The sequence below is a fragment of the Brienomyrus brachyistius genome, unplaced genomic scaffold (genome assembly GCF_023856365.1).
Source record: "Brienomyrus brachyistius isolate T26 unplaced genomic scaffold, BBRACH_0.4 scaffold53, whole genome shotgun sequence".
Taxonomy (NCBI): Eukaryota; Metazoa; Chordata; class Actinopteri; order Osteoglossiformes; family Mormyridae; genus Brienomyrus; species Brienomyrus brachyistius.
Window position 1 is genome coordinate 1818487 of NW_026042328.1, and position 14591 is coordinate 1833077.

General features: G+C 50.9%; 1 protein-coding gene across 6 annotated transcripts in view; it reads right to left on the reverse strand.

The window, feature by feature from the left end:
* Positions 1-8786: 8786 nt before the first annotated feature.
* Positions 8787-14591, reverse strand: part of hecw1b (HECT, C2 and WW domain containing E3 ubiquitin protein ligase 1b) — a 65690-nt gene continuing 59885 nt past the window's right edge. For 2 of the 6 annotated variants that reach the window (XM_049000841.1, XM_049000842.1), the window contains 4 exons: positions 14419-14565; positions 14185-14299; positions 13775-13973; positions 11903-12782 (listed from right to left, as the gene is read on the reverse strand). In XM_049000841.1, the coding sequence (XP_048856798.1) occupies positions 12671-12782; positions 13775-13973; positions 14185-14299; positions 14419-14565 (573 nt within the window). In that variant the 3' untranslated portion in view covers positions 11903-12670. Of the gene's footprint in view, positions 11232-11375; positions 11464-11606; positions 12783-13084; positions 13214-13774; positions 13974-14184; positions 14300-14418; positions 14566-14591 lie in introns of those variants that run through there. The other 4 variants (XR_007387110.1, XR_007387109.1, XR_007387108.1 and 1 more) reach the window with 4 other exon arrangements.

Consider the following 14591-nt stretch of genomic DNA (forward strand, 5'->3'; position numbering starts at 1 on the left):
AGCTACCACCCCCGGAGCGGTGTTTCGCCCGGCCAGAGCGGCTGGCCAACGAGGGGGCCAGAACGGTGCGGGACGTTTTCCCGCAATCACCCCGCCCTCTTAAAGGGGCCACGTCCATTTCACCCGCGGTCCTAGCTGACCGATACTTCACCCTCCAGGGGCTTTATTGGAGGGTGATGGGAGAACCGGCCCCACAGGCCACCCTGGAGGGGGAAAGACTTGCCGCACAGCTGGGGCAGGACTTCGCCGCCTTCTCTCCGGACTCCCCGTATTCCGACCTGGAGAGAATGGCTGAGGACCTTAGGAGGCTGATCAAGCTCCGGAGAGCACCGGCTTCAGCTTCCGAGCAGCGGCAGCCGACACCGTCACCCGCGGACCCCGCTCCCGTGCAGCCGCCTTCACAGCCGCCTGCGCAGCTATCGCCTGCGCAGCTCCCCCAGCCTGCAGCTCCAGGGCAGGCGCCCCCACTGCAGCAGCCTGCAGCTCCAGGGCAGGCGCCCCCACTGCAGCAGCCTGCAGCTCCAGGGCAGGCGCCCCCACTGCAGCAGCCTGCAGCTTCCGGGCAGGCACCCCCACAGCCTCCAGTTCCTGACCGCGCTCCAGTTCCTGACCGCGCTCCAGTTCCTGACCGCGCTCCAGTTCCTCCAAAGGCGCCCCCTCCGCCTGCAGCAGCTCCAGAGGCGCCCCCTCCGCCTGCAGCAGCTCCAGAGGCGCCCCCTCCGCCTGCAGCAGCTCCAGAGGCGCCCCCTCCGCCTGCAGCAGCTCCAGCTCCTGTCCCTTCTCCCCCAGTGACTTTTTCTCCCTCGCCCCGGCGAACTCGACCCCGACCTGGGGTCATCATGTCTGTGTCCCGTAAAGGGAGGGGACACAGACGCAGGGCTGGGGTCCCGCCCGCCCTGCCCCCTGGCTCGCCCTGCCTCGCCTGCGCTGGGGCTCGGTTGGCGCCTGCGGGTCCTGGCCCTCCGGGTCGGCTGTCGCCTGCGGGTCCCCCTCCGATGCCTCGTCGCCCTGCCTCGCTCCCCCCTTCGGTGCCTGGTCGGTCGCCTGGGGGTTCCCCGACGGCGGCTCCTCGGTCGCCTGCGGGGCCCCTACCTGCGGCTCGTCGGAGGACGTCGCCGCCTGCGGCGGCTCCCCCCCCTCGCCTTACCTTCGCCCTGGCCCCTTCCAGCTCCCTTGTCCCCTTCCCTGGTGCTCCCTCCTGCTCCCTCCCTGGCCCCTCCATGGGTCCCTCGCCCTGTCTCCTCTGCCCCTCCGTGGTCCCCTCCAGCTCCGGCCTCCCGGCCGTCTGCGGCCCCTCCGGCTGCCGCCCGTCGCCCGCTGGGTCTCCCTCGGGCTCCCCTTTGTTCCCCCTCCTTGTCTCCCTACGCCCCTGCCTTTGTCCCGCCTGTCTCTGCCCCTTCGTTTTTTGCTCCCTCTTGCTTTGTTCCTCCCGTCTCTGCTCCTCGTCCTTCTGTGTTCCCTCCGTTCACTCCTGGCCCTTGTGTCCCGCCTGTGCCCTCTGTTTCGCTCTTTCTTGTCTGTCTGTCTGCTTTCCCAGCCCTCTGTCAGGTTTTGTCCTTTGTCTTGTCCCTCGCTGTGTTCTGTGCCTCTGTCTTGTTCCCGGTCCCCGCGTTGATTTCTGGTTTTGTTTTTCAGGTCCTGTTTTGCCTCGTCCCGTCCGTTGCCCCCTTCCTTGGCGCGCCCGGAGAAGCGCGCCTTTGGGGGGGGGGTTCTGTCATACCCGGCTCGTCCGCTCCTCGTGTGTGCCACGCCCCCTGATTACCCACGTGTATTTCCCTGATCGTCTCCAGCTTTGTCTAGTTACTTTGATTAGTCCTGTGTATTTAAGTCCTGGTCTCCCCGGTTTCCCTTGTCCGTCATTGATGTTTCCTGATGTAAGTCAGCGTCTGATGTTCCCTGCACCTCGTTGTCCTCTAAATAAACCCCCGTTTTCCCCGTATCCCGCTTGCTTGCCTGCTCCTTACCCGCACGATCGCTGCTCGCTGCCCGCTGCCGTTACCTCCGCGAGCGATCGTGACAGCCACAACATTAGGAGTGGCAAAATCCACAATTTGGTACATCCTGAGAAAGAAAGAAAGCATTGGTAAATTCAGCAACACAAAAAGGCCTGGACATCCACGGACAAAAACAGTGGTGAATGATCGCAGAATCATTTCTATGGTGAAGAGAAACCCCTTTATAACAGCCAACCAAGTGAACAACACTCTCCAGGAGGTAGACGTATCAATATCTAAGTCTACCATAAAGAGAAGACTGCATGACAGCAAATATAGAGGCTTCACTGCAAGATGCAAGCCACTCATAAGCCTTAAGTATAGAAAGGCTAGATTGGACTTTGCAAAACAAACATCTAAAAAGCCAGCACAGCTCTGGAACAGCATTCTTTGGACAGATGAAAACTAGATCAACCTGTATCAGAATTGTAGAATATTGACTGTGCACGCAGTAATCACACCTGGCGCCGAAGGAGTCGGCAGCCTCTCCAGTAGCTCTGTACCACCGTGCTTTTATTTTATTTTTAAACCCTTTTTCTTTACTTTACTTTCTATCTCTCCACGGAGACATGGTGCGTATTTACGTATCCCATGGATACAGCACTTTTTAGAACCACAACATTAGCGAGTTCTTTCGTTTATTCGAGAGAAGAGCTGCTGGCGCTGAAAACAACAACAACAACAGCACGGACCGACATACGACACCACATTCCGCCGGAGCTGAAGAGGAGATACCGAGGCTGCAGGGCCGGAGCGAAGCTTAAGGCGAGGACAGCGGAGCACCGGAGGCGTTTTAAACCATCTATCCCTTCAGTGATTACGGGCAACGTAAACTCGCTGCAAAATAAGATGGATGAGCTGCATGCACTGAACAATCAGCGGTTTTACCGGGAGTGCAGCTTATTCATCTTCACGGAGACGTGGCTAACCGAGCTAACGCCAGAGGCTAACGTGGACCTGCGCGGTTTTGCGTCTGTGAGAGACGCAGAAGCCTGCGGGAAAAGCAGAGGAGGGGGACTGATTGTCTACATTAACAACAGATGGTGTAATCCAGGGCATGTCTCCGTTAAAGCGTCTTTATGCTGCCCAGACCTGGAGCTGCTAGTCGTTAGCATGCGGCCATATTATTTGCCTCGGGATCTCAGTCACGTGATCTGTGTGTGTGTTTACATTCCTCCGAGGGCAGACGCGGCCACTGCCTGTGAGAAAATACACATAGTTACAGCAAGACTGCAGACACAGCACCCTGAGGCCTTCATTATAATAACTGGAGATTTTAATCACGTCACTTTGGACTATACACTGGCTTCTTTTTACCAGTTCGTGGATTGCCCCACACGGAACAACAGGACAATTGACCTTCTGTATGCTAATATGAGGGATGCATACAGAGCCACCCCCCTCCCCCCATTAGGGAAGTCAGACCACAACCTGGTCTACCTAAAACACCAATATACACCCCTGGTTCAATGGCAGCCTGTCACCACACGCTCCATCAGGAGATGGACCCCTGAAATGGAGGATGCCCTGAGAGACTGCTACGACACCACGGACTGGGATGTGTTACTGAGCACACATGGTGAGGACATAGAGGGGGTAACACACTGTCTAACAGATTACCTCAATTTCTGTGTAGACGTGGTCGCCCCTGCTAAGACGGTACGGTGTTACCCTAATAACAAACCGTGGGTGACACAGGAAGTCAAAGCTGTCCTCAACAAAAAGAAGAAAGCCTTCAGGAACAGAGACAAGGAGGAGATGAAAACAGCACAGAGGAAGGTAAAACAATGTGTAAGGGAGGCAAAGGACACATACAGGAGGAAGGTAGAGCAGAAGCTGGGGGAGAACAATATGAGGGACGTCTGGAAGGGTGTGAAAACCATCACAGGTTACAACACCAAGAACGGCACAGCGGGGGGGACTGTGGAGAAGGCAAACGAACTCAACAACTTCTTCAACAGGTTTGACCAGCCCACAGCAACCCCACCCCCTCCTCTTCCTCCCTCAAACCCCCTCCTCCAACACCAAGGTGATTCCACCCCCACCCCCTCCTCCTCCCAGCCACTTCACAGCGTCACAGCAGACCAGGTCAGGGGACAACTGAGGAAGCTTCGCCCCAGGAAGGCAGCAGGCCCAGATAAGGTGTGCCCCAGGCTACTAAAAACCTGTGCTGCTGAACTCGGGGAGCCGCTACAACGTGTCTTCAACCTCAGTCTACGACTGGGGAGAGTGCCTGCGCTCTGGAAGACATCCTGTATTGTCCCAGTTCCAAAAAAGAACAGGCCCAGTGAGCTGAATGACTACCGACCGGTGGCACTCACGTCACATCTGATGAAGACTCTGGAGCGGCTCTTTCTCAACCTTCTTAGACCCCAGGTACAACATCCCTGCCTAGCTGCCTGGATCCACAACTATCTCACGGATAGACATCAGTACGTCAGGCTGAAGGACGTCACCTCTGACACTGTAGTAAGTAGCACAGGAGCACCACAGGGAACTGTGCTATCCCCTCTGCTCTTCACCCTATACACCTCAGACTTCTGCTGTAACTCGGAACTATGTCACATCCAGAAGTTTGCAGATGACACAGCCATCATGGGGTGTATCAGGGACGACCAAGAAGAGGAGTACAGAGGTCTGGTGATGAACTTTGTAGCTTGGTGCCACACAAACCACCTGCAGCTTAACACCTCAAAAACTAAGGAGCTGGTCATTGACTTTGGGAGGTCCAGACCAAGTCCACGACCAGTTCTGATCAGGGAAGAGGAAGTGGAGGTGGTAAACTCATACAAGTACCTAGGACTGTGGGTGGATAACAAACTGGACTGGACAATCAACACACAGCACCTGTACAAAAAGGGTCAAAGTAGACTGTACTTCCTGAGGAGGCTGCGGTCCTTCAACATCTGCAGGAAGCTCCTGTGGATGTTCTACCAGTCTGTGGTTGCCAGTGTCCTCTTTTACGCTATTGTGTGCTGGGGGAGCAGCACAGCAAAGAGGGCCTTATCCAGGCTGGAAAAACTAGTCAGGAGGGCCGGCTCGGTAGTCGGCATGAAGCTGGACTCTCTGTTGACAGTGGCTGAGAAGAGAACTCTCAACAAACTGCTGTCCATTATGGACAATGTTAGGCACCCTCTGCACACTGTCATAAACAAACAGAGGAGCCTGTTCAGTGACAGGATGCTTCTCCCCAAGTCGAGAACCAGCAGACTTAAAAACTCCTTTGTCCCACATGCCATCAAACTGTTCAACTCCTCACTGAGGGGGAGGAGGAGGAGGGGAAACAGGAGGTCAGAGTAGGACGGGGAGAAACAGGAACAATAAATTGCACCAGACAATCGAACATTCGGACTGTGCAATGGACCACATAACTGTGCAATCTCATGTGCAATACCGCAATATCTATTCTCTACATAACTGCTGCTAAATCCCTCTATTTCCCTTTTATTGTGAATAGTTTTTCCTTTTCCCCCCTCCCTACTCGTATCCTTATCTGTATGTTGGCTCTTACTTTAGTACGTGTATTTTAAATTCTCTTATATTGTATTTTTTATTGTATTTTTATAACTTGTAATATGCTGGTGTACTGCTGCTGGAAACTAGAATTTCCCAGAGGAACCTTCCCGAGGGATTAATAAAGTTCTATCTATCTATCTCTATCTAATATTGAACCTTCGCAGATACAGTAGTCTTTACTTTACACATGCGCAGTGCTTAAGCTCTCTCTCTCTCTTAACGTGTTACCAGGTACTATGATCCCAGTCTGCTCCGGTTGTTGCTATTAAATTAATTAAGTTCAGCTCCTCACCGAGTTTCATTATTATCACAGCACTCAACAAGAATGATGGAAAGAAAAAAGTATGGAGAAGGGCTGGAACAGCTTATCATCCAAAGAAGTGTCTTTTTGGAAGAACTTTCACGAATTTTTGTGTTGGAAAATCTTAGCAGAAATGCTCCAGTAGCAATGCTTGGTTCCCATGTTGGTACTGAATGCACTTTGTAGACGGTCCCTAGCAAATGGCTGCGCTTCCAGTGGTGGTTTTTCCGTTTCGCAGGAAATGCTGCATCACTACAATAAAAATTAACATGTCAGTCACTATACCATGTAGTACAATCTGTATTTTCTCCTGAAGCAGAAAGAGTGTGACTTTAGTGATTTTTGGTGGTGTTGTTTCTAAGATACAGGGGAGTCAAAGCCGAATATCAAGCGAATATTCAATATAAAATCATCTTCAACATGCTACGGAACCGTCAGGCTTTGGAGAATTGGTAAAGCAAATGCCTGCTGTGGCCATTTAAAAACTGGAAAAAAAAATACTCTGACAGACTTCCAGGACCCTAGACTGACGATGCCTGTAATACAGTATGGCAGTAAATCCACGCTGCTTCGGCAAAATAAAAACTTAGACAAACTGAAATGGTGAGTTTATTGGTGTTCGAGTTCGAAGGTTCTGCTGTATTTTCCATCACACATGGAGCGTCGCGCTGGAGGATAGCCAAACGCCCTCTGCTGGTGACAGTTCGTAACGCAGATGCAATTCCTGAAGGAGTTCTTAATTTACTTTTAATTTCATCCCCAATTCCCGAACTGTGCACGCCAGCACGCAGAAGGCAGTTGATGTGCCCTTCTTTTAAACTTTAATTTTTTGCATGCTTTGCCTAGTTTTAGCAAAGTGCAAAGCAAGATACACCCTGTGAACCTGAAAAGTACTGATAAGTGGAGCGAAATGACCCAAACCAACTAATAGATAATCGGGTTGTGAAATGAATGAATAAATTAACTTACACCTGCACAGAAAACAAAGAATAAAAATAAAGACAATACTCCTCTGAACAAAAACACAATAACATTCAACCAACCAGAAGGGCTGCTACCCCCTTCCGGTGATCAAGTTCACAGACAAAGGAAGAACAGCCTCCAGACGTCCCCGGGAGGGAACACACAGCCCCCACCAATCAGCATCTTCTCTTCAGGTCAATTTGCTTCACCCTTACAGTCACTCATCCTTCATGGAACACGCCACCTACAGGAAGGGAGGAACATCACCACAAAACACAAAGCAATCAGACACACAGAATAGTATAACAGAAACAAAAAGCACCAATAGGATTAAATACAGGCAGAGCCGTAACACCAGGACACTGCATTTGCATACAAGTGCCCACAATTATTTTCTTGCACAGCTCCTTTGCACTTCTGCTTCATGACTATCATTCTATGTGATATGAAAGAAGGTTCACAGTTACTGTCTTCTCTGTGTGCGACCAAACCACGTCTTCATCTTTGTGAAGATGAGGAAGAGAGGCCATCATTAAGGTTATCCAAGAGACAATGGTTGCACTGGGAGTTTTTTAAATCTGCGACCCCCATCAAACTTCTGTGTTTCTACCAGGCTGTAAGTCATGTGACAGTAAAGCTGCCCACCAGGACCAGGAAGCCGGCCTACATCTTGACCGCCGGGACCAGGAACCCGGCCGGCAACTTCACCACTTTCTCTGCCGTGCTGCAGCTTGTCAAAGCTGTTAACCAAAGATCCCCAATTCTGATCCTGGACTTTTAATAGTCAGTAACCCAGTTAAATACTGTAGTTGTAATCGATCATGTGATACATTCCCCAGATGGTCATGTTCTGCTCTCTCCCAATTCCCTGGGAGTTGGGAGGGACTGGAAACCTGGACCATTTGGGGTCCCTCAGGACTGGTTTGAGAAACACAGCCTTAAATCAGAGGTAGGTAATTTTATCCAGAATGGGCCACTGTGTATGTGGGCTTTTGCTGCAACTCCCTAATGAGATTATTAATTACAGGACTGATTGGCTGAAGAGTCCTCACACTTGGATTTGAACAGCTGACCTAAAGGTTATCCCAAAAACCTGCACACACACTGGCCCTTTGATGATTTCCTAGCCTGCCTTGAAGACTCTGACATTCATTTAAAACATTTCAGTGCAACCAAGCAGAAGTGGGATTTGAACCCACTGCCCTTAAGTTGCTGTGGCAGCCTCCTATGACCTACAGTGAACCCGCAGCCCTGGAGGTCTGAGATTGCAGTGCAGCCCATTGAGCTGCTGCGGCAGCCTCCTATGACCTACAGTGAACCCGCAGCCCTGGAGGTCTGAGATTGCAGTGCAGCCCATTCAGCTGCTACGGCAGCCTCCTATGACCTATAACACGCTGGAATTTTCAGTAGAGTATTCACTTAAGCAGACACACACCCACATGCAGACATACACAATCACACACACACCTACCTAAAAACGCACACATCCTCACACACACACTTACATGCAGACACACCACCAGACACACACACACTAGTGTGATACAAATTTATTGACATTCATTTACAGTGATATGATTGAGTACAAAGCACAGCCTGAGAATTCAGAGTCCCACATCACCGTAAGAATGGGGGGAGTCCAGGGTGGAAGAGGGTGGGGTCAGAGCTGATGGGGCGGGGCCAGAGCAGATGGGGGCAGGGCCAGCGAGCCTCAAGGCTCCAAGGGCAGACACACGCTCCATTTCCACAGCCCTGAATGAAGACTCACTGTCAGAATGGGGGAGTCCAGGGTGAAGGGGGCAGGGCCAGGGCAGATGGGGGCGGGGCCTGTGAGCCGCCAGGGTCCAAGGGCAGACACACGCTCCATTTACACAGCACTTTTAAAACCAGTCTGTCTTCTTTATTCTCTGCTAAAGTAGGAATGGGCATGTGACATCATCAGGACTACATCCGCCAGGCCGGGGGGGGGCACTTTTACAATTATCTCCACACAGCGACCGATGTACAAGTAATCCTGTAGTTCTCATTTATTTTATTTTTTGTTAGTGATAATTAATATGCATAGAAAGTACGTGGAAAGAATGTGGCTGAGAGAAATGCCCATATCGAGGAGAGCTTACAAACAAAGCGAGAACTCGTATTGGGAAAAAATATCTTTCATAAAGCTAGTTCTGATTAAGTGTGAACTTGTGAACAATGATGGCAGTAACATTATTTAAAAGGGGACCTCTTTATGCTTTTGTTAATGCATTAACTTATACAGCGATCATGGTTATAGTGATCATCCGCTTATACAGTGATCACAGTTATTGTGATCATCCACTTATACAGTGATCACAGTTATCATGATCAACCGCTTATATGACTGTTTCAAAGCCAGCACAACCCATCCAGCAACAGCCATTCAGATTCTTAAATTTTAATCTCAGTGGATTTGTTTGCATGGATCCAATTTACATATCAGTTACAAATTAATACACAAATAAATAAATACTTTTAATATAAAATCAAGCATAAACCAAATCAATAAATACAATTGTAATTATAAATGCCTATTGCATATTATCCTTTTTACATGATTCCTATCAGCTATAAATGTATCTTAATAAAATTAGATGATTGTTGCCCTCCAGTGGACTTTTCACTGTGAACATTATTGATGACCAACGGCAAACTGAGCCAAGATTAACAGCCCCTTCATATACATATATAAGGAGATAAATATAGCAAAAGGCTTATGGATTCACACCTGCAAGGATCCCATGGACACCCCTAACAAACCTCTGTTCTTGGGCAGCTACATTAAGAGACATAGCAATATCAGTCTTCACATCTGGATCGCGGCACACAGAACCTGCAGTCATGGCTATAATCTTCAGTTAACACAGATGATGTAAATGACGTTTTGTTTGGGGTCAGCTGTAAAATGAAGGGTGAAGGGCAGGCAGAGGGTTGGTAAGAAGAGTAAAAGGCGAAATGACCCTGCGAGCCCCTGATGCAGACTTTGCCGGAACGTGACACTGCACCATCACTGCACCAGGTCTGTGCTGCACTAAATGAATGTTCTGTCTGTGTGATGTGGACCCTGCTGCTTTATGCACAAGAAGTTCCCCAGTATCAATATAGCTGATAATCTGATCTAGTCTAAATAAAAAGAACCACTGAAAAGACCAATATATGCCAGCTTTTAAGGACCTGCTTTTTCCAAACTCCAAACATAAACTGACACACAATGCAGGCCATTGTTTCCGTTACCAGTCAGAGAAAATGATGGTGTAAATCAGCCTGTGTCATGATCAGAGACCCAAACAGCACAGGGGGCGTGACTGTCGGCCTGTAGCAGCTCGTAGCTGGAATACGGGTCTGTGACGAAGACTCTGAAGGGCACAGACAGAGATCTGCTGGGGGAAGCAGCCCAAATGCACAGGGCCCCGGGGCAGGGCTGACGGACGGTGTAAAGTGCTCCATCCATCCATCCATCCATTAAGGGGCACTGCACACCCTGCCATCGAACAGAACCAGAAGAAGAGAACCCCCCCACCACCCATAATGCTTTACACACACCAACAAAAAATCTTACGATTAATTAAACTTTTCACAAGTGTTGAATTAAATACGTTTCGTGACACAATGCAATTTACATGCAGTTTCCTGGCTTAATTTCCCGGTAAAACATTACTAACGGATCTGACTTAGGGATCAGTGGGAAAAAATGCTGTTTGAGAAGCATGTCACTTTAATGACACGTTCAGCTGGAGGACGTCTTCATAATCAGATCATCCACCACCTCCTTAATGCAGCCCCCGCTAAATCCAGCTCCTTTATAATAGGACAATGATGGGTCACTGCAGACAGACAGAACATTCAAGAATTAGAATTTAGTGATTGTCATTGTTGACACACCACAGCACACAACAACGAAATGTGTCCTCTGCATTTAACCCATATGTGACAATATGACATAGCAGGGGGCAGCTAATTCAGCACCCAGGGAGCAGTGCTTGGGGGCGGCACCTTGCTCAGGGTACCTCAGTGGTGATTTGCTGGTCAGTGATTTGAACCTGCAATCATTCGATTACAAGTGTGCTTCACAAACCATAAAGCCACCAGTGCCCACCAATGACCATCATGACGTGATGAAGCCACAGGACGTGGAGGAACGTTTCCCGTGGCGGTGACTGCCTTTCTGTACGTATAAACCCTCATCGTCCCTCTGGCCTGACCACCTCGCTTACCCCCGTTACAGACCACACCTCCAGCTCTCCAAACAGGGAAAGTTTGTCGTGGTGGTGACTGCCTTTCTGTACGTATAAACCCTCATCGTCCCTCTGGCCTGGCCGCCTCGCTTACCCCCCGTTACAGACCACACCTCCAGCTCTCCAAACAGGGAAAGTTTGTCGTGGTGGTGACTGCCTTTCTGTACGTATAAACCCTCATCGTCCCTCTGGCCTGGTCGCCTCGCTTACCCCCCATTACAGACCACACCTCCAGCTCTCCAAACAGAGAAGGTTTGCCATGGTGGTTACTGCCTTTCTGTACGTATAAACCCTCATCGTCCCTCTGGCCCGGTCGCCTCGCTTACCCCCCGTTACAGACCACACCTCCAGTTCTCCAAACAGGGAAAGTTTGTCGTGGTGGTGACTGCCTTTCTGTACGTATAAACCCTCATCGTCCCTCTGGCCTGGTCGCCTCGCTTACCCCCCATTACAGACCACACCTCCAGCTCTCCAAACAGAGAAGGTTTGCCATGGTGGTGACTGCCTTTCTGTACGTATAAACCCTCATCGTCCCTCTGGCCTGGCCACCTCGCTTACCCCCATTACAGACCACACCTCCAGCTCTCCAAACAGAGAAGGTTTGCCATGGTGGTGACTGCCTTTCTGTACGTATAAACCCTCATCGTCCCTCTGGCCTGGCCGCCTCGCTTACCCCCGTTACAGACCACACCTCCAGTTCTCCAAATGGGGAAGGTTTGTCGTGGTGGTGACTGCCTTTCTGTATGTATAAACCCTCATCGTCCCTCTGGCCTGGTCACCTCGCTTACCCCACATTTCATGATACGCCTCCAGCTCTCTATGCAGGGATACCAGCGTCTGGTTATAATTTACATTTTTTTGATGTTAAAGACAGTTATTTAGTAGTTTTATAATCAGGGACTGGGGGCTTTCTACAGTCGCTCAATTTGAGTCTGAGTTTGAGCCACAGAAGCTATAATAGAGCTGTAAAGATGCTGCCTTTCCATCACTCTACTTCCTCCAGATTGAGGTAAATCAAGCCTGAAACATAAACACAAAAACAGCCTCAGTTTGGCTCGTATCCACTGTTTGATAGCTGGCGGTCACCGTTCAAGGTCATGTGGGATGCTGAACGGGATTCTGGGAGATGCCTTCCAACTTCCTGTACTGACATCATACAATGTTGTGGGCACAGGTGAACCATGTCTCGGTGCATAGTGGCAGCCTTGCTCCAGAGGATGCAGGGAAGGCGGACCCAAGGCATTATGGGTAATTAGGTGCGACAGAGTCAGAGGGATGGAGGCGAAGGCGCTGAGTGCTGTAGGTTGTCAGCTATTGCATACTTCTGGGTTTGTGTCAGCCCCCGCGAGAGGACAGCACAGCCAGGGAGTCACACATGCATGTGCACAGACTGTAAATAAAAAAAAAACAAACAAAAATATAAACTGGAAAAAAAAGCTTGATTCTCCAGAAAAGAGCCAAGTCTGCTTGCCGGCTTCAGGCTGCAGGCTCCACAGATGCGGGCTCCGTGGCCTGCCTCACTCCAGATTGCAGGCTATGCGGCCTGCCTCACACCAGGCTGCAGGATTCATGGCCTGCCTCGCTCCAGGTTGCAGGATTCACGGCCTGCCTCGCTCCAGACTGCAGGCTCCGCAGCTTGCTCACTCCAGGCCGAAGGTGCTGGTTTCCTCCACGGCGATCAGCAGCTTCTCGTACAGCATGGTGCAGGACGGGTAGGGTGGCAGGTCCAGCCGGTTGAAGCAGGTGTGGGCCCTGAGGGAAAAGAAGAAGCAGGAAGCCAGTCAGACACCCGTCTGTACTGAGCAGAGGTCATAGCCTGACAGTTTGGTGTATAGCTATCATGATGATGTCAGCTGACCTTCGAGCAGCGCTCTGGATGTCCTGGTGAGCCCTTGGATACGAGTATCCTAACTAAGCATAAAAGCATTGAAATTAACTCACTACATATTTAATGAATTAACTGAACTGTTTTTCACAAGTAATGTTAAATTAACTTATCTGGGGGCCCCGGGCAAACATCAGCACAGACAATCAGGTTTTGGCCATCCAACTGACCTCGTCATTTTTCCCGAGGTAGGGCCCCTTCTTTTACTGGCCGGGGCCCTGATGTCTGCTGTGGCCCCAGGCTGTAACCTAGGATGGCCTGTGCCTGGGTTCCCCAGTTTCAGCCCAGGAGGGTCAGTCTGCAACACAGTTTGCAGATTTCCCTGCTCAAACATACCTACTAAACCTGGCCGTTAGCTGCAGAGCTGAAAAAGGTGTGTTTGAGCAGGGAAATCTGCAAACTGTGTTTGTGTTGTCCTGGGGAAGCCTGACCTATGCATTAATCCACCCCTGCTCTACAGATAAGGCCTGGGGATCCATGATTTAAAGTTACAGACTTGTCGTGTGACTCCGATGCATGTGGTGACTGTGAGCAGGAAGTGTGGGAGCGTGCGGTGAGTGTGAGCGTGCAGTGAGTGTGAGCGTGCAGTGAGTGTGAGCAGGTTGTGAGGGTGAGCAGGCGATGAGTGTGAGCAGGCAGTGAGGGTGAACGGGCAGTGAGGGAGAGTGGACAGTGAGTGTGAGTGTGGCAGTTTCTGTGAGTGGGTTGTGAGGGTGAGCAGGCAATGAGTGTGAGCAAGCGGTGAGGGAGAGCAGATGGTGAGTGTGATCGGGCGATGAGTGTGAGCATGTGGTGAGGGAGTGCGGGCAGTGAGGGAGAGAAGGTGGTGAGATTAAGGTCCGGGTGGACGGTGGGTCACCTGGGCAGGGAGGTAATCTTGCCCCACTTCTCGATGCAGAAGCGCCGCAGGCCGTTGCTGCCACGAAGAGCGCCGAAGCCCTCATACGGCACGCTGGACGTGCCTGTCACAAACTGCAGCAGCCGCAGCCGTTGCTCATTGTTGAAGCGCTCGACTGCACCCCAGAACCAGCGCACCACGATGTGCCCGTCGTGGTAACCTGTGGAGACGGGCGGTGCAGGGGTGAGGCGAGGAGAGGGGTAGCCAGTTAAATAATAAGTTAAAGTCGCACAGTGTCCCATAATGCTCTGCTCACTGACCACATACTGTGGTCACTACACAGTACAGTACGTGACAGAATGAGCACAGCTCACACGGAACCCAGAAAAGTTTTGGATGATTCTCTTTGGTCTGCTGGTTCCCACACCTACCTCCTCTGTACTCTGTGTTGTTCCTCCAGTCATTGAGGTCAATCTCCGCCGTCCCAGCAATGACCAGCTCTAGCTCTCTGGCATCGAACACAGATACAAGGCGGGAGTCCACCACCTGGGCCGGGATAGAGCAATGTGGCTGGTTAGGGCTGGGTTTGGTGCCTCAACACCAGTTGTCTGAGGGTTCTGAATCGGGGGGAGGTCATCCAGACAGCCTCCACCCACCCGCCATACCTCGTAGAAGCCCCGAACCAGAGCCTCGGTCTGCTGCACCACGCCACGCTCCACCCGCCACTTCACCATGCGCTCGATGTACTCCTTCTTATTCTTCTCCGTCACTTGCAGGTTGGCGCCGCCTGATTTTAGCTCCCGCTCTGTAACCTGGAATGGAAGGTACAAAGATACAG